This window comes from Coenobita brevimanus, chromosome 91 (assembly GCF_032717465.1).
Source record: "Coenobita brevimanus isolate Jiangsu-jjx chromosome 91, ASM3271746v2, whole genome shotgun sequence".
NCBI classification, from domain to species: domain Eukaryota; kingdom Metazoa; phylum Arthropoda; class Malacostraca; order Decapoda; family Coenobitidae; genus Coenobita; species Coenobita brevimanus.
This window is the reverse complement of record NC_137044.1, coordinates 2,726,002-2,746,996: the sequence shown is the minus strand read 5'-3', so window position 1 is coordinate 2,746,996 and position 20,995 is coordinate 2,726,002. Positions and strand designations below refer to the sequence as shown.

The 20,995-nt window shown below is 43.1% G+C and overlaps 1 protein-coding gene across 1 annotated transcript; it reads right to left on the bottom strand.

Annotated features, from left to right (window-relative positions):
- Nucleotides 1–783: 783 nt before the first annotated feature.
- On the bottom strand, nt 784–19,304 carry LOC145411849 (lactosylceramide 4-alpha-galactosyltransferase-like). Its single transcript, XM_080281807.1, has 7 exons — nt 19,220–19,304; nt 17,824–17,929; nt 15,432–15,530; nt 14,141–14,334; nt 5,417–5,640; nt 4,928–5,119; nt 784–936 (listed from the first exon to the last, which is right to left on the bottom strand). The coding sequence occupies exons 1-7, from the start codon at nt 19,302–19,304 to the stop codon at nt 784–786; spliced, it is 1,053 nt and encodes a 350-aa protein (XP_080137933.1).
- Nucleotides 19,305–20,995: the final 1,691 nt, after the last annotated feature.

Genomic DNA, 20,995 nt, shown 5'->3' with positions numbered 1-20,995 from the left:
ACATACACAAAAATCCTTAGGTGTAATACGATGAATAAATCGCTAAGGAAGAGGTGCTGCACAGCCTCCCATGCTACATAGAATATTACGACATGTCTTTCCTAAGCTTGGTACTTAAAAGGGTTAGTAATCAATTTGTTTTCATCAGGCGGTACTTGGCCTCTCCCAGAATATTACTGAATACTAAGTCGCAGTTGCATGACGGGCGTTTGTAATGAGGTAGGAGTTTCTCCCCGGGTTCTTGTTAAACCGACCCTCTCACCTGACTACCCTTGAGTCCTGACTATCATCTGAGCTGGAAGAGTGGAAGGAGTAGGGATCTTTGTCAGGTTCGAGCAAACGTGCAATAGTCATGATAGTGAAGCAATAGTCATGATAGTGAAAGGGATCAATGCCGCCTGTATCGGATACTTTGCTATGTGGGGTCTGGCTTTAGATAATAAAATCGTATAAAGGGATTAATAATAATAATAATTAGTAATGATAATAATAATAATAATAATAATAAAAGGCATCGTCATGGAGTTCAAACAAAGCAGATGGCATTATATACAAGCTCTCAAATTCTGATGCCCATTTACAAAACAGTTGTGAGTATAAGGGGTAGCCTAGCATTCAGGTCGTCTTAGGTCCAGCACCTCTTACTTATTAGTTTTAAGAGTCGTACTAGGAGTCACAGCAGGAGATTCTCTGGCACTTCTTCCCTGCCAGTATTAGTTACCGAAGTAAGTTTACGAGTATTATTAGGAGTCGCCTTTGGTCTTCTAACTCCGGGTTGAGACGTCAGTAGGTTTTGGAGTGAGCCGTAGCCAGGATGCGGGTGTGTGGGCAAAACTCCCGTGCGGCCTGGTCGTAGATGGAGCCGGAATCCTTGATGACAGGGTAGTTACCGGAGAGCTGGCGCCACGTGTGAAGCAGGTAGGAGCCGGGGTACCGCTGTGGCAGGGGAACGCACCACCATGTGCGCAAACACACACACACACACACACACACACACACACACACACACACACACAACTACGGTTATTCATCGTTGTTACTCTTATCATAATTATATCATTATCATCATCACCATCATCATACCAACCCTATTTTCCACTAAAAATAAGGCAGTAGGATCCAAAAGCAGGAAGATAAAAGCGCAAAAGTAAAAACAATATGCAAAAGAGGAAGAACCTAGGACTGAAAGCCTGCAAAACTTGTCCCTTCCAAAGAAAGTTGGCAAAATAAAGCTAAACTTCAATTCCGTACCTTTGGAGATATTGTGTTTAAAGGACTGGAGCAATGGGGAAAATAAACCGAGAAGAGGTAGCTCCAGGGCTGATAGATCTGTGAGCGAAAGACGAGGAATAAATGGTAACTTGTGCATTACATAGCTGGATGGTAAAATACGAAAGCGTGTAGTTAAAGAAGTGCCGGGCGTTGGGTGTAATGAGGAAATGATGCAAGTTGAGAATCCAGAAAAGCAGTGACTAGAATGGTAGCAACAGAGAAAAAATATGTAACACTGTGCCGAAGAAAGAGGTTGATGCGCGTCCGTAAGAAGGGGGGGGGGATGAAATAAAATGTCTTTAATAATACCCTGTTTACTGTTGTGTACGAATCATCTCATATATGAATGCTCTACTCCACACAGGTGCCAAAAGGGCCCCTGTATAAAATCAACAAGGTATCTATTAAAATGGGTCACACAGGCATTCACTCATCAAACATTTAACCTATCCAAATCATCAGCTTCACCTTACAAGCAACGCCCATCCAAACATAATATAAAGTGATTCACAAACGCCAGTTAGGTGCAGTCGTGCTGTCGACAACAAAGTTAAAAAGCGCCCCTCTGTTAGGTGCATCTCCATACATAGTACATAATATATTTAATTCTATCTCTCATAAATTCTATTGTTTTCTTAACAGTTATTATGCAAAGCCACATGAGTAGCTGCAACCAAGTGACTATGACCACGAAATCCCCAAACTGTTACGGGCAGCGGGTAATGGGGGAAGAGGGAGAACCTTGAACTCTGAATATCGATAAGCCTGGGCTTTACCATAGGCGTGTTATGCGTGCAAAGTAACACAATCAGTGGTCGCCCTTTACTGAGAAACAGCAAACTAAATCTGATGCGCAGAAAGGGAGAGCTGGGATGGGATGGTACTGATCAAACACACAAGTTTTGCGATATGGAATTCGTAGATACTGGCTCAAGAGAGGAGGGGTGTAAGCAATGCGTGTTGCCTTTCAGTTATGAGTGACAGGACACGCTTTCTGCAGCCACCAAACCATGTAAATGGAGCTCCCTACAGCCAGTTCACCAATCTCTGTCTCTTTTCTGCCATAGGGAGACTTCTCTTTATCCAGCACCAACTGACCTCGTCAGCTTTGCACCATCTGCCCTTCCTACCATGCACAGTGCCAACTTTTCCTCCCTCACAGTTACCATTCTACCTTCCCTACCCTTTACCAACCTGACTTCTCTAACATGTACTCGTACCTCTCGAGAACCCATTACACCAAGCCAGCAGTCGGTCTTCCTCAATATCCATTCCTGCCTCTGGCTAATCCCATAGCCTTGTGAGCTACAGAAAAGGAAGTATATGTTGGACGCTTAATCCAAGAATAATTACACAACTTGGGAGTCCAATCGCCGACAAAGCATGTAGGGACCAGATTCCCTTCATGATCTCCCGGCCTGAATAGCAGGAGATGTAGGCCATACCAACGACTGATACATCCCCTGTTAGGTCGTAAACACATGTCCTCTGGCGACAAATACCAGATCACAATGTTACCAACTGAATTTTACTCGTGAGAATGATGAAAAGTCGGAATCCCTTCAAAGACAAACCTTAAGAAGGCAACAACAGAGGCGTCTAAGGAAAGGCCGCCCCAGGACACCAAAGAAATCCGTGGCTGAAGCAAAGCCGGCCACGACAGAGGCACTGCTGCTAGGACAGACCAGTGCTACTGGAGAGGGATTCTTGAATTATAAGAAGAAGACTGGATGGTCCAATTAATCTATTTAATGACGTGTACAAACACCGTCTTCTAAATGTACCCAGCCACCACACACACAAAAGTAAAAAAAGAGATAAAACTGGGGAAAAAAAAAAAAAGAGAATAAACCCCTTCAGGGCAGATACCACGGAATACGGAATATGTTTGTAATTTCAAAGGGATTCTGGGGAAGGGAAGGGGACCTAGAATCTTAAAAAACATTATTTCGTCTTTACTATAGGTCTACTGTATGTAAACAGTTGCACAGTCAACAATGGCCCAGCTATCCAGATACCATATGCACAAATCGTAATGCGTTAGGTGCGTGTTGGGGTGAGGGTGATGTGGAACCTTGAAATTCGATAAACTTAGCATTTCCTACGGGCCTATCTTGTGTGTACAGCTGAACAATAAAAAGTAGCCCGGTTACTAACACATAGCATCCGCAAAATGTAATGTATGGGCGTGGGGAGGGGATGGGAGTGAGGGTGGATTTAGAACCCCGAAAATCAATAGGCTTCATCCTTGCCTCATGTCTAATTTCTGCAAAACATAACAGCCTGAGGGAGCATGGCTACTAAGACATTACATCCACAACCCGCTATACAGTGTGGATCCGGTGACCTCTAGCCTTGAAATTTATAGGTTTCACCTCAGTCATAAGCCTATCATTTATATTAAATTGCACACAAAAAGAGAGCTTGAACAGTGAGATGCAGCATTCAAACTATGAGCACGGGGTGGGTTGAGAGGAGAGGACCTAGATTTTGAAAATCAGTAAGCTTGGTCTTTGTTACAAGCCTGTTACCTATGTAAGGCAGTACATGTACAACCAACGGTGGCCTGGCTACTGAGATTTGGCATCCGCACTGCTATACCCTGGATGGGAGGCAGAATCTTGAAAATCAAAAGCCTTCACCTTTACCACAGGCCTATTATGTGTGTATGTGCGAAACTGCACGAGGTGGTCAGATTACCAAGATTTGGTGTACAAGTGTACACACATTATGATGCATACAGGTGTTGGAAAGGAGGACGGAAAACTTAGTACCTTGAAACATGATAGGCCTCACCTTCACCACAGACTTGCTGTGTGCGTAAGGTTGCACAAAAGATGACCTGGTTGCTGATAGTGTCAACAAACTGTAATGCCTCATGAAAAGGTAGAAGTGATCTAGGACCTTGAAAATCAGGAAGCTGTGCTTTCTCCGCAAGCCTACTGTGTATAAAGTCGCAAATGAAAATAGGACACGGTCACTGAGTCAGTGTCCACAACTGTGGTGTATCAGAAAAGGAGGCTGGAAGGTTGGAGGGGGTGACCCGCAAACATAAAATGGATAGATTTTATCTTTACTCGTGTGTGTGTGTGTGTGTGTGTGTGTGTGTGTGTGTGTGTGTGTGTGTGTGTGTGTGTGTGTACGTTGCCAAACCCAAAGCGGCCTGGTCACCAGGATGCAGTATCTACAAACTATGAAGCAAAGAGGGTCTGGGCGAAGAAAGACGCAAAATTTGCATATCACAGGCTTCATCATCACCACAGGCCGACTGTGTGAGCGAAGTAGCAAAAGCAGAGGTGGCCCCATCACTGAGGTACGGCTTCCATGAGCTGTGTGTGCACCATCGAATCCAGAAGAACCGGAGACATGCCACTAAAACCACAATATTCTTTCATACATCGGGTGATACGTGCATTGCGTATAACGTGCTTGTGACCTAAACTATTACTGTATATGGGTGTAGAATCAGTCTTGAAGGAATATGGAAGTTTTAGCATGAATTGTAAAATCTGTTCATCGTTGCCCTACTGCTGTCTTGCCCTAGTGAGTGTTGCCATGCTCTAACGTTGCCATAATCCTAGTGTTTCCGTGCTCTAACAAAAGCCTTAGTCAGATTGTTGCCATGCCCTACAGTGTGTAATCATGCGTATCTCACCTGAGAAACTGCCCTTGGGCGCTGTGGGATGAAGATGGTCCTCCAAACAGGGGCGGGCACGGGGTAGAATGATGTGATGGGTAGGACGGTGAGGTCAGGGCAGCGTGTGAGGGTCCCCGCCACCGCCCCGCCGCAATGCTCGTGGACAGCGCTGGTGAAGGCCCGCGGTCCACTGGCACCCCACACGTTACCCTCAACCACACCAACACACCACCTCCATTACACTCAATACTATCATACCATACACTACTTCACATACTCCATCTGAGTCATCAGTTAACGCATTTAGTGCTCTGAGCTATATAAAAGTCGAATTCTGACTAACTTCGAACATTTTTGACAGCTTGAAGGGTATCTCGATACTGAAGGAGTTACCATTATTTACGACAACCTCAAACATGTGGGTCTATCAGAAGTATATTAATGTAACAAAGGACAGCACCAACAGCGACTAAGGAGGGACATCGTGAAAAAATGTCTATTAGTCACCTTGAATGTGTGGCTGGCGTGGTCCATGATGCGGGCGAGGACAGGGTGGCCAGGGGTGAAGTGGAAGGCGCCGGAGCCGAGGGTGTCGCGGTCCTGCCAGGCCATCGTGTTCATCAGCCGGGTAAGCGGTCGCAGGCACACCACGTCACTGTCCAGGTACAGGCCCCCCAGCTCCCACACCAACCCCAGTCGCACCAGGTCACCCAGGTTGATCTCAGGCCAGCCTAAAAGACAACGTTTGTAACAGGCAAGTGAGATGAAAATCCAGTATACAGGTATCAGGTAACAACAACAAAAACAGCAACACAACAACAACAACAACAACAGCAACAACGCAGCAACAACAACAACAGCAACAACGCAGCAACAGCAACAACAAAAAGAGCAACAACAGCAGCAACAACAACAACAGCAACAACAACACCAGCAATAACAACAGCAACAACAACACCAGCAATAACAACAGCAACAACAACAACAGGAACAGGAACAGCAACAACAGCGACAACAACAACAGCAACAACAACAACACTAACAACAACAACAGCAGCAGCACCACCACCAACATCAGCAGTGTAATGAGCTGATGAATGGAAAGAAAACTGGTGGAAGTGTTTAAGTGTCTCAGTAAAAAAAAACAGAGAAGAAAGGTGTGTAAAGGAAGTGGAAAATACTGTTGCTCAAAGAAGAAATGGGCGCTACGAGGGCCTCAATGCAAAGAACAAAGTACAGAGGCTGCAAAAGGACTGGATGAAGGTGTGTTAGTGCCCACATTAACGTGCAAGTATGAAACATTGGTATGACAAGTCTGAAAAGTCAAAATTGAGAGCAATGGAAACTGACTGCTGAATATAGGCGGGTTGAGTAGACTGAATATGATAAAAGATTCGCGAAAGATGCAGAGTAAGTTAGATAACTGATAAACGGATTGATGACAATGTGCTTAGATGTTATGGTCGCATAGAGCGGATGGATAGAGATAGAATGGTTAGGACTGTTTATGTGAGTGAGTTTAAAAGTGGAAGGAGATGTGGTGGACCAAGCCGAATGGACGGCAATGGTAAATGAGTGCGTGACAATGCATGGTATGGAAGCTGAGGACGCCAGAAAACTAACAAGGGACTGAAACAGGAGGAGGAAATATGTAGCAAATGCGGATGACAAGATTACGCTCCTTTTTAACTCGGTAGTAGATGAGATAATATTATAATGCCTCTAAGGTATCTGAAACACATCTAAATAATATATGTGCAATCAGTTTTCCTTCTGGTGGGGTTAGGATATCTAAAGCTTGGATTACGTGTGAATGACTACCTATTGTGTTTCACTAGGCACGTTGATTACGAATACTTCAACCTTTGTGCTTTTTCATTCTTCGGTTCTGGATCCTACCTCATTTCATTTTTGGGGAGGGAATCAAGGTCGAGATGACGATGATCATAATGATAATGAGAAACAGGCAAAGTGGTAATAACATACAGTAGAGGTAACAGGCAGGTGGTGATAATATACAGTGCAGGTAACAGGCAGGTGGTAATAATATACAGTGCAGGTAACAGGCAGGTGGTAATAATATACAGTGCAGGTAACAGGCTGGTGGTAATAATATACAATGCAGGCAACAGGCAGGTGGTAATAATATACAGGTACCGGGCAGGTGGTAATAATGTACAGGTAACAGGCAAGTTGTAATACTATACAGGTAACATGCAGGTGGTAATAATATACAGAAAACAGGCTGGTGGTAATTATATACAAGTAACAGGCAGGTAGTAATAACTGACAAATAAGAGGCAGATGGTAATTACATACAGGTAAAAGGCTGGTGGTGATTATATACAGGTAACAGGCGCGGAAATAATATATAGGTATTAAATGGGTTGTTTAATGAAGTGCAAGATAACCTTTTCACTCGATGACATTTTATTGCATTTTGTTCTTACTGCCACCAGACATTTCCAACTGAAGGGGTTGCACATAACCTCCATTAATCACTTTACTTCATTTACGTCGATTCAGGTCCTTCCTATCCATTCAGGCTCAGTCAGTTCCATTCAAGCCAATTCAAGGTCATCTGAGCTGTTCTGAGCTTTAACATCCAACTGGGTCCAATCAGAACAATTCAGGTCCAGTCAGAACAATTTAGGTCTACAGTAATCGCACCTATTCATTTCTTGTCATTCGTAATTACTTCAGCCATGTTTAGACCAAGCAGATAATTCCAGGATCTTATGAGTCAGTTTAGGGTTTTTTAGATATTTTAAGGTCCATCAGGTCAAATTAGGTCAAGGAAGATCGCTTCAGGCAGGCATGGGCCAAAACTCAGCCCTATTACTGCAGTGTTATTTGAGATGTGGCATATCAAGTCTTTCAGTTCCAATGGCTCTCTTTAAGCCCATCAGTGTGATTCAGAACAACACTTATTATTTCACGTTATGCGCATGGAACCGTCATCCACAAGCCACCCCTGTCGGTGCAATGGCATTTTGAGTTACGTCAGTTCAGGGCTTTCAGGATAGGGTAGAGTGCGCGAAGAAGAGTGGGTGGCATGAGGTGGGATGAAAGTGGGTATAGTCGGTTTGTTTTCATACGACAGAACTGATCTACCTCCACACCTTAATTAATTAAGTCGTGGCTGCGTGATATTCCATGAGCAGTAGTTGAGGTATGACTGTATCTTTTTTGTTACTAGATAAATCAACCCTCCAGTCTAACTATACATGGCCATTAACTGAGCTGAAAAGTGTTAGAAATCATTGTCAGCTGAGTATTAACTTGCTATACTAGCACATGTTAGATGAAGCAGATAAGGTGGTAAGTTGCACATCAAGGGGATAGAAGAGGTGAAATGAAAGTGGTGGAGTGGACGGAAAGGTGTGGGTGGGGGTGGGTGGGACTAGTTCTTCTTTTCCTCCTCCTCCTCCTGCTTCTTCTTCTTCTCTTCCTTCTTCATCTCCTTTATATTCTTTTAAATTCCATTGTTTTACACAGCTTTAGGAGACCCCCTCGTAGTGAAGAGGTTAACGAAAACAACAGTAAAGTTATACAACTGTTGTGCATTAATTCCTTCAGCCTAAGGACGTCTTCTTTTTTAATCATTTTATCTACCACAGGACGATGTCATTTACATGTTGTTCACAAAGGTTCTGAGACATTCTCTTCTCGTATAACATTTTTGAGAAACGACGTGTACTTACCGTTTATACTGGTATATATTATGCGAAAGTATCAAAGTATGTTTATATAACAAAGCAAAAAGTATTCGAATTTCGCGCAGCCTCCTATTCGCCGTTAATTATAAAATAAAATCTGCTGAAGGCACACCAATTCGCCATGCGTGCCTGTTATATCTGTTTTACACTAACCTGGCCTCAAACTGCTATCTCTCCACCGTATGAATGCTCTCTCCACTCTATGAAAGCTCTACGTTATGATTTTTTTTTTAATAACAGAACAGAGGAAGGAAAAACAAATGAATAAAAAAAAACAAATCCATGCACCAGATTACTGGTGTCTTCTGTTCATAAAATATCTGTAACAGTTAGACTTGAACAGCAGTAGGTTGAAGTTTGGAGGGAAACAACTCTGGGGAAGCGAGTTCCAGAGAGATACAGTTCGGGGAATGAATGAATTCTGATAGGCAGAAGTTCAGCAGTATGGCTGAGTGACATTCTAGTCATGAGCACTGCCAGCTGCCCGTGTAGCACGAGGGAAGGCATGGAGAGGTGGCAACAGGGACGCAACTTAGTCTAAGCATTTGCTGTAGAAATATCTGTAAAATAACGCAAGGGAGGCAACATTCCTTCCTACTTGTAGGGGAGGTAGTTTATTAGTAATAGCAAGGTTAATAATAATTCTAACAGCTTTGTTCTGAATCTTGTCTATTTGTTTTAATGCAACCTCTCCACATCCGCTCCACAAGGGTGAGCAGTATTCAAGCTGAGAGCGCACATGACTCTTATAAATTATGGCTAACTGCTCATCAATGAAGAAGTTACGGACTCTGTACAATAATCCAAGTTTCTTTGAGGCGGTTTTAGGAAGTGATCTAACCCTATAAACGCTCTCTCTCCATCCTATGAATGCTCTCTTCACCTATGAATGCTCTCTCCACCCTATAAATGCTCTCTCCACCCTTATGAATGCTGAGTTGTAAAGATAGACTGACACTACAATATGATGCTAGTCACAAAGAAGTGCTATAGTAAGGAGGTAGAACCATTGTATTTCCTTTTTCTTCCACTGGACTACATGAAATAAGCTGCAAACGTACGAAAATTTAGACCAGGTTAGGAAAAGAGGAAAACAGTCGGCATGACGCTCGTAGAGAAGTCATTGCACTGAGTCGCTTGGTTTATACTAAAGCAACTGTACACATAAACAATTGTACACATAAAACAACTGTACACACAAAACAATTGTACACATAAAAACACGTAACAAGGAAAATAAAAGTAACGGTGTGGATGTGGGAGGATGGTGAGGTAACAGGGTGCATGACCGACGGGGACGCTCAGTGTTCTACGCAAGGATGGTTTGGTTGGGGTGTGGGAGGATACGGCTGAGGGAAAGCGTGTGGGCGGAGGTGAAGTAATGCTTATCATCATCATCATCATCATCTGAACCACCACCATCAACATCTTAAACGTTATCATCACCATCAGCACCCTCATCATCACAATCATCATAACCACCATAATCATCGTCATCATAACTCAATTTTTTACCACCTACTTCAAGAAAAGAAAACATGTAAAAGTAAAAAAGAGGAAAAGGAAAATGTATGTTATCAACTTTACCCATCGCAACGAACCACACATTCATCTAAACGTCATCCACTCCTTTGGAATAATTAGCCCACTGTCGGCCGTATAAAATCCTGTAGCGACAGGCAGATCAAGATGAGAAATGACCTGCCCTGCAAAATCTTAATATTGCAGGGCCTCAGTCGGCATAAAATCAATTCCCGACAGCCATGAATGAACTACTGGTCCCTATACTCTTTTTATTCTGACCTGGCCCAAAATTGTCATCTCTCCGTCTTGACCATTGAGTTGTAAAAATTTATTGGCATTAGGATATGGTGTTAATCACGAAGACGTGGAAATTATGAAGAGTCGTAGTTCTGTCATTTTGTATCATTGAGCTACATGAAATAAGCTACAAAAGCATGAAAATCTGATGTTATCGTCGTGGTCAAAAGCTCTTCTGAAACGCGAACCGGACGGACTGCAAGTTTAAGGTGTCCTTCTGCAGCTCACCAACCTCCTTTCAGGGAAGAGGGAAGTAGTTGTGGGACATTTGTACAGTCAGGCAGTTGAGTAAAGCCGGTTATATCGATGCCACCATATGAAGGAATCCCTCTCCAGCACCTGTCGTGCCGTACGCAGAGTTAACGTCAATAAATTTACAATAAATGGCCGGGTATAGTTAGTTTATGAAACTTCCTCAACCTTCACAATAAAATATCCAATATTTCCATTACACGGCTCTTATGGTTTGAAGATGCTGTTAGTTTTATAAAATGAGTTTTTACCGGGAGAAACAATTTTTATTTTTATTCACCTTAGAACCCACAAGAGAGATTTTAAAGAAAGCTATACCTAATCTCTCCAGCTAGAAACAGTCTGTCTTAAACTACAGTTCCCACTTACACTACCTCATCCACGCCTACATCATGGTCGTGAAAGGGTAATGGTGGAAATTCTCTCTCTCTCTCTCTCTCTCTCTCTCTCTCTCTCTCTCTCTCTCTCTTTCCAATAAACGTCGTCTCCCCCAGAACAGTAAATCATCTGGTGGTGGCAACAACAAACTGAAAATAAATTAATTAATAAATGGCATCACTACACTGAACGGGTTAACCCCTTGAATACGAGGACGTCACTTTTTAATGTATTACTCTTGTTGACTCCAGACAATTTCATTCAGCTCAGAAGAGACAGATAATGTTATGCTCAGGTTAACCCACTCACTCCCAGGACGTCTTCTGATTTTATTCTTGCTCTCCCCTGACGATATTATTCTGGTTAGAGGAGATTTTATGCGAACTGAAGGTGTCAGATATATCCTGCAATTAGTCTCTTCATTTCGAGAGATATAGGCTAAAGATATTCGTCTGGAACTAGAAAACAGAGGGGAAAAAGTCATCGGGTTAAGCTTGAGCAATGAAGGGGTTAGATATAGCTCCCACTCACCTCTCGAGTACGAGAGGCCTTCCCTAAGCTGAATAAAATCGTCTGGAGGTAACGAAAAAAAAAAAAAGTGATGGCGCCATATTTGAGGAAGTTTATAAACAGTGCGTCAGCGGTGTAGAGTTATGACTTTGTACTTCGCCGTTATAACTCCAGGTAGTGTGACCAATCAATAATTACCGTATTTACTTCACTTCCGCTACTCGCATCCCTTCCTCTTACTCCCCTCTCCCTTTTCCCTCCCTCCTTTAAATCCACCTCCCTTCCTCCATATCCCTTGCTTCTAAACTCTTTCCCTCCGGCTCCCTTCCCCTTACCTCCTCCCATTTTCCTGCCCCTTACCTCCTCCCATCTTCCCGCCCCTTACCCCCTCCCATCTCCTATAATTTCACCCTCAACCCCTCTGCTTCCCCTCCCTCCTTTTTATTCATTTACATCGCCTCATCCCCCACTTCCTCTCACACCTTCACTTCCCCTCGCTCCTTCACTCCTCGCCCCTTCACATCTCCTCGCCCCTTTACTTCCCCTCATCCCCCCACTTTTCCTTACCCCCTCAATTTCCCTCAGCTCCTCACTTCCCTTCACCCCCTCACTTTCCCTCACCCCCTCACTTTTCCTCATCCCTCACTTCTCCTCACCTCCACTTCCCCTCACACCCTCACTTATCCTTACCCCTCACGTCCTAACTTTTCTTCACCACTTCCTCCCTCACGCCTCACTTTCCATAAACCTTCCCACTCACCCCTTACCATCCTCACTTTCCCTCATCTCTCTCAACAAGCTCCAGACTACCAAAAGGTCTTCGTTCTGTATCAAAACCAAAACTACGACCTCGTTTCACTCCCAGGCTGAGCAAGAACTATGGATGACAGGTGTACAAATGCCTCCAAAAGTTCCACTTTTCCTGTCTATCATTAACTCGTAATGTTATAATAGGAGAAGTAAGTTGCAAACGGTCATTACAATATGTTTTGTCAGTTAAACAGAAAAGCTTTATTGTCTGCCTTAATTACCCTAACTAATATATACAGTCAGAAGAGCAGCAGGACGAACGAAACTTTTGGAGGCAATAGTGCTTGCTATGGATCTACACCTCAGTAACACAATTGGGATAACTTCGGTGCTCAAGCCACGTGACAGGCAATTGTGAATACTGACGTTTGTGTCTGGTCTATATGTTTTAACCAAAGTCAGCCTGCAGTAACTGACCAGCCCAGCACAAGAAATTTTCCAAAGTTTGCTACAGTCATCTGGTAACATCAATAAGAAACTTAAAAAAAAAAAAAAAAAGTCACCAGATTCAAACGGTTATTAGTGACAGCATTAACACTCTAAAACTCCTGTTTCACTACCATATGAATAAAATCGTATGACATTAGCTGAAACAGAGAATATTAGAGCTGTCCCAAGCATGAACGGGTTAATGGCAGTGGCGTAGCCACGAGAGGACCTGGGGGGAGGGCCCAGGTTCCCCTAATCAGACCCTTGGCTCCTCCACTGCCCCCACCCCATTCGAAATTTCAGCTTACTGAATGTGTGCACACTGTGTATAAATGAGCTCTCCCCCCCCCCCCCCCATAGGGCTTAGATCCAGCTTGCCCTCCCCCGTCTATGAACACCAGGCTACGCCACTGGTTGATGGTGACAGTACTAAAACTTTCAGGCACCTATACCTCACTCTTAACTGAATAAAATCGTCCGGTGTTAGTTGAGATAAAACAACAAAGCTGTCCTGATCATAAGAAGGCTAACGGTGTGGGGATTGAGTCAGCGTGTGAACCAAGCCTGACCACAGTAGCAGACGTTGTGCTGGTTACGCCGTTACTGAGGACCCCTGAGCTGACACACACACACACACACACACACACACACACACACACACACACACACACACACACACACACACACACACACACACACACACACACACACACACACACACACACACACACACTTTTTAAGAGTGTGTGGGATTCGCGGTCTTATCTACCATCTCCAATTTATCCTACTGGAGACGCAGGGAGTACGCGGGTATTATTTTATTTCCTCCAAATACGGGGATACTCTAATATACGTCCAGCAAAACTGAGACAAATGTGAATGAAGAAGAGTACAGCATGTTTTGTGAAACCTCAGCCAACAGACAGTCGGTGTAAACCTACTGGTGGCTGAGTGAATACAGGCAGCCAGCTACATACCCTACTATTGTATGTTTGTTCTGACCTGGCCAAGATCCCCAATATCTTTCACCTTTCAACTCAGATGATGGCCAAAAGTAGACTGGCTGGCCGATTCGACTAGTAACCACGGAAACTCACTGATATATCATAGGTAAGGCTCATCAAACTTCAAACAATCATTTCATATTCAAGTTATGGAAGTGGTCGGTTCCTTCACGTGACCGCCTATAGTCAACTATTTGAGATCATCCTATGAGCATGTCAGGTTTGTCTCTGACTGGAGCATTCTACACAACAAACGCCTTTATTAATACCGAGACATTGTGTGTAACTGACATAGCGTTCTCGCTTACTTGTATTTGCACGCCATGCCTCTGATGTGTATATGGCGTGGAGGGGCGTGTGAGCTAGGACTTGTGCGGGGTGGGCGGTGACGGTGCGAATGTTGGGGTAGCGGGGCAGGAGGGTGGTGGTCATTGTATCCTCCTCCAGCGCGCCTGATGTCATCACCAGCCACACACGCGCTTCTGGGTTCTGACGCGCCACACTGCAGGGACAGATGGTATCCTTTTTAGCCCTTACACTCCCATGACTTGGATTTTTTTTCCTTGCTGCCTTCAAACGACTTCTTTCATCTTTTGAGACTTTTCGAACTGAAGGAGTTAAATGTAACTTCATTAACCCACAAAATACGAAACACTTAAGTTGAATAAGATTGGAAGACTTAGGAGGCTGTTCGTTATACGAGTACGGTACGTTATAACCAGACTAATTTGTGAGTCAAAAAGACGCACCAATATGTTTGTTACAATTTGCTTTCCCTTGTGCTCTTTTCCTCTTCTCCTTCTATTTCTGTTAATCCCGTTATTCTAAATTCCTTTTTATCCGTCTACCTTCTTTTTCTTCCCTCCTTTCTGCCCAGCGTCCCACCTAAACCACCATTCATCTTGACTGTCCACTGCTTTCTTATGTTCATTTCCAGCCGTCATCAATTCAATTTACCTTTTTGCCTTCCAGCCTAACCTGTTATATAGCGTATATATATATATATATATATATATATATATATATATATATATATATATATATATATATATATATATATATGCAATTAAATCATTTAATAGCACGTGAATCATAGGCATGCTGATATCAACAAGGAAAAAGAAACACAAAATATCCCGAGTGCTTTCGTGTTTTCTTTCCTTGTGGATATCAGCATATATATATACATATGTAATACACACACACACACACACACACACACACACACACACACACACACACACACACACAACGTACACGCGCGCGCGCGTTCTTTCTCCCAAACACCTTATCCAGTTCATCTACATACCAATGAAATAATTCCTAAGTATTGTCAACTCACGCAAAAAGAATGGGATGAAAGGTTGAAAGACTAAATAACTACAAGAGGAAATTTTTAAGAGTTTTGACTCATGTATTTCAAGGTTCTGAGCGAATGGGCAGGGAGAGAGGGAAACACACACCTTTACTGGGCAGGAGGGGAGGGGAGGGGCGCCTGGCAGGGTGGGGGGGACAACACACTTGAAACAGGAGAACATGCTCTACTACTTAACCCCATTCCCCTGCCAGGACGCACGAGGTTGTGGCCGGCCATCTTACCTCTCAAGGGCGCACCAGACGCGAGGGTGGAGTGAGGTGACGCAGGAGCTCTCCAGCAGGAAGATGTTGTAACCCCCGTCCTCCGACACCGGAACCTCACTGGACACAAAGAGACGTATTCTAGTTGGTTTAGGAGATTTCGTAACGCCTCCCTCACGTGGTGGCACCCATATAACTGGGCGGTTCCACTGCCTGGTTATACAAACGCCCCTTAACTCCCTCCCTTTCCCCCAAAGGAGAATAATGGGCCGCAGGATGAGAGCAGCTTCAGCCTTCAGCCTACCGGGTTCACGTTTCTGATGAACGTGGAGGTGTATGGTACGTAGGAGGACTACAGGGCCTTGGGAGCAGGCTGTGAAGCCTATGCCTAGAGTCGGGCATATACAGTATATATATATATATATATATATATATATATATATACATAATACAACCGAAAATTAAGATGTATATACTGTGCAAAATATATCTCTGAGAAATAAGTACCACGAAGGTTTTTATGCCAGCAAGAATACGGCTTAATCTCTTTTTCACTTAATATTTACTTAAGGTTACTGTCTTGAATTTAATTTATAAAACATATTAGATTGTGAATGCTTCACTAGGAAGGCCTTTCTGCTCTCTCTCTCTCTCTCTCACACACACACACACACACACACACACACACACACACACACACACACACACACACACACACACACACACACACACACACACTAGTACATATATCGAGCCAAAAGTTGTGTGTGACATCCACAGACTTTCACTGACCTACCCAGAGCGCAGCGAAAGATGGGGTGATGTGAGGTTAGGTTTAGGTCACTTTGGGTAGGGTTTATTTGGATTAGGTCATCTTAAGTTGGGTTGGATTCAGCTCGATTAGGTATACAAAGATTAGGTTAGACTGGGTTAGAATACGTCGGATTAGATATGTTTAGGTTGAGTTATATTTGGTTGGGTTAGGCTGGTTTAGGTTTGGTTGGATTTGGTCAATTTAGGTTTGGCTGGGTTGGGTTAGGTTAGGTATGGTTGGATTAAGTGAGAATGAGTGAGATTAGGTCAATTCAGAAATGGCTAGGCTGCGTTAGGTTAGATTAGGTTAAGTGCTTTGGTGTGCTGGAGTATTTTAGGTTAGGTATGAGCAGGTTACGTGAGATTATCTGGATTGGGTTCGATTAAGCTAGATCAGGTGAGTTTAGGTCGCTTTAAGGACAACACATGATGGCAGTAGTTCCCACCATCCCCATACTGGCGAAGTATGAATGAAGAAGAGGTATCTGAGATGAAACAGTAGTTCCCAGGATCCCCAAGGAGGCGAAGTACGAATGGGGAAGGTGTGTCTGTGATGCGTGTAAGAGTCAGAATGATGTAATGGCTATGTTTTTGTGTGTCAGTCTGTATATGCTATCAGCAGAACCGACAATTTGAGAAGATATGCAAGCATATGAAGGCATACTATCAGCACCCGTTTCAAATGTCCGCCACGGCCCTAGTTAGAACCCTAGCCTCGGGCCGACTGTGAGCTATGACTATCGAAACCCAGTGATTCGATCTTCTGAGTCCAACAAACTTTCAAGAATATTATAAAGAGTATCAACTGTTCGCTTATAAAGTGGATGGACAGTATTTACATAGCCTAATCTGGTGAATGGAAATGTGACCCTTATTATGACAGAGTAAACGCCTATGAATCAATACAGATATCACAGGCAATAATATTATCTTATAACCTTACTTGAGGACTTCATCTCAGTAGCATCTTGTATCCACACTACTAAGGCCCCGCATACTGAAGGAGTTATGGATACTCTCTGCGTTCATTCCTTCAGTACGATGGCGCCTTTGAACATTTTTTAAAAATTAATATTAAAAGTGAATCTCGAACTGACGGTGTCATGCCAAGAAAAATCAAAAGAGAATTGTACGATACTGAGATATGTAAAGTATGGTAATTAATACTTGGGCTCCTAAGACTCATTCACAGCTGCATAAATTCGTCTGAAACAGAATACTACAGCTGTCCCGACCATGCGAGGGTTAAATTTTGACATTAAAACTCAGGCTCTAATGAAGTATGCTCAGCTAAATAAATCGCCTAACATTAGTTAGAATAGAATATTAGACTTCTCTTCACCAAGAAAAGACTTTAAAGCTGAGAAAACGCCTGGATTAACAGCGAATGTGGCTAACGGTAGTGGCACTCAAGCATTGTAACGTTGCGCAGAGCCGTACATGATGACAGTATACACACACACACACACACACACACACACACACAAACACACACACACACACACACACACACACACACACAGAGCAGACCAACATTTCAGGTATCGTACATTACTAACTACTACTACTGCTAAATTATCCATCCATCCATCATTATTACCTGAAAATATCCGGAAGAATGAAGACGCGTTTGTCAGGCGTTCTGGATGGCGGCGGACACACAGGGGGGTAGAGGTCTCGAGGTCTGCTTGAGTTGTGTCGTCCACCTAAAGGGAGCAGGATAGAATATACTCGTTATCTATGGACTTAGTTATAACGAACCCGTTTTTAATGACTCGTTATTTATTTACTAATCGTTGAACCTCAGCTCGTTTTCCACTAACTCGTTATTATGAGCCCGTTTTATCCCATGATCAAGGGTAAGTTCGTTATCCACTGCCAGTTATTACGAGCTCATTATTCCTTGTCCTAATTCACAGTGCGAGTTTGTTATCCCATGAGCAAATGCTGTACAGAGTCGGTATCCAAAGGTTATGTCGAGCCTGTTTTCTAGTTTCAGTGTACGATCAGGTCGTTATCCCTTGACAACATGTCTTATGATTATATTCAGCTAAGGGAAGATGTTAGCAGTCAAAGAATAAACAACTATCGTATTAGCACTGATTTCTGCCTACACCCTAATGCATTTTACTGTCAGTACCGACAAGGAACCTACACGTGGTGGCGCTGTGCATCGCAAGGTCCAGAGAAAAGGCCTTGGTGCACCCTAGGTGGAGCACTTGCGGCGACCACCCGGACCCAAATCTCATACTTTCTTGCACTTCACCGTGGGAAGGAGCTTGGTCTGACCCTGGTGAGGCGCTGTCTACCAAAAGGGGGCTCCGGATCCCTATGTGGTGTATATACCGCACTGCCTGTACATGGCCTACCCCATAGAAGCAGCTGCGTACATGTGGTTGATGAATTTGCTCCGCCAGACAGACCTAGGTTAAGTAACAAGGAAAACTGTCAACACCAAACACATTTATTTGACTGACGGAAATCTTTACAATAGTCAGAGGGTTAATAAATCATTGACCTTTTCATTTATATGGATACAGTTTGAATGTAAGAGATTTTGAAATTAATGTAGTTCTCTGGCGTTAAATGGAATATATTAGTCATAATGATAATCGTGATTTTTTATGCTTTCTTTTGGGCATATCCAAATCGTCTGACGGCAGCCAAAGTAAAATCCATAATGGTGAGAGAAACGTGCAGGGGTTGTACTATAAACAGCTTTGGGGGTTTTCTAACATCTCTCTTTCATAACGCTTTATTATGCACTGTACACCTCTGCAATCCCCTTGCGAGTCACTGATATCAATACATACAAGTAATGAGCAGCGTAAATCGCTTAGGAAGGAGTGTAACGAACTCTACGAAGTCACTTAGAATACGAAAGGATAGTGATAATGTGCTATATGAATCGTTCAGGAAGGGATGTTATGATTTATACAAAGTCACTTAAGAATAAGTTCGTTAGTAAGGTGGCCTGCATTATAGCTTATCCTCACCCTGGGTGGTGAAGACGCTCAGGATGCACAGCATCACACACGCACCAACCAAACGAACCAGCACCGTCTTTTTGTTCACTCTCATATTTTCCCTTCTTAATAATGACGCAGATTCAAACAATTTAGCGCTAGTTGGTTAAAAGTTCATCGTAATACTAATGAAAGCTTATAACTCGAGTGTTTAAATATTAAATCACTACAATGTAGGGTTAAATTTCAGCACTGCTTAGAACACATTTCAGATAATAAACAAACTGGAAAATTAACTCTAGCTCAGGGCTGGTACACCATCTCAAAATACCATCACTACAGGCAACACCCTAAGCAAGACTGAGCCAGGTGGATGTGAGGAAGAAGCGTTCCCCACAACCGTGACAGCTTACTTCCCGTTATAGCGATAGTGCTGGCTATACTTTGTCCACTTTAACTTGGCCCTAAACTACTATCGCTCCATCCTGAACACTGAGTTGTAACAGGAGATTATCGCTAGGATATTATGTCAGTCACGAAAGTCATATGAAAAGGGTGTAGAGCTGTAGGACTGAATTAGTTAGTGATGTAAGCTACAAGTGTACGAAAATTCCCGTTTAGTTAAGGGGGACGAACTGCAGTACCCTTCACCCGCAAACACGAAATGCAGGGCACATACCCCAACCTTTGGACAAAATCTTTACCCATCTCATCGGTTACCTAGTAGTTTTCCAGGTGTACACACGGGTGTTGAGTGTCATATGGGAGGAACTTGGAGTATTTTCCTTGTTAATCACGCTGTTGTTTGTAATTAGCTCTTTACTCGCAAAATACCGCCTAAGCATGATGAGTTAAGTCCCAGTATTTGTTCCTGCTGATATTCATTTCGTCATTTTCATCTCCCTCTAACCTCTCCTGTTAGTCCTGGTGGTAAGCCCAACGATTTTCAGTGCTATCCTTTACAGTTTTGCACCGTGATATGACCAAGATGTAGAGGCACAGTACTAAAATACAGTTTACAGTCATGCTATTCTACTCACATTTCAGCCATGTTCAGACTCAAGTAGATCCATTTAGGAATATTTCAGGCACACTGGGAATCTTCAGCAGCCATATCAATTAACGTTTACGCTCAAGATATGTAAATGGTTTCTTGTACCGTATATGTTTGTCTTCATGTACTTCATAACCAAGTTAAAGTGAATACGAAAGTGACAGTACAAAAAGCATGACAATCTGTGATAAGTTAACTGTTATGGAGACTTATTTATTGTAAAAATTGGTTAGGATCCTTTATAAATACAAGTAATGGTTATCTCTCGTCCCTGAAGTTGGTTTTGTCAGACTGATCCAAATTATGGCCACGAACTGTAAAAAAAAAAAAAAAAAAAAAAAAAAAAAAAAAAAACTCAGTGCAATGGCTTTATGGGTTCTGAGATGACAATTCAGGCCCTATAGGACTGGGTGAAGCGAGGACAGGATGGGCTGAGATAGTGGTGGGAAGCAGGCCATTACAGGAAACGCTTATCCTGAGAATGTAGATGTAAGTCGACAGGTAGTTGAGGCACTATTATTTTGACAATCACTATCAGACCAGAAATCAGTGAGGTGAGTGAAAGGAAATCGACAGGATCGCCTAAGCTAGTCAAAGCAATGCAGATCGTTTCAGGTCTTGTTTTAAATGAAATGTTAAAAAAAAAAAAAAAAAAAAATGTTGAAATGGCTGAGAGATGATGATTCGGGTCTTTCAGGGGTGGGTGAGATGGGCTTGAATGACAATGGGTTGCAGGGCCCCCAGGAGTATGA

Coding starts and splice junctions, on each gene's coding strand:
- LOC145411849 (XM_080281807.1), bottom strand. CDS start 19,304: ATGAGAGTGAACAAAAAGACGGTGCTGGTTCGTTTGGTTGGTGCGTGT. Junction 5,120..5,416: donor ACGCCAGCCACACATTCAAG/GTGACTAATAGA, acceptor GGTGTGGTTGAG/GGTAACGTGTGGGGTGCCAG. Junction 937..4,927: donor GCCCAAGGGCAGTTTCTCAG/GTGAGATACGCA, acceptor CCCCTGCCACAG/CGGTACCCCGGCTCCTACCT.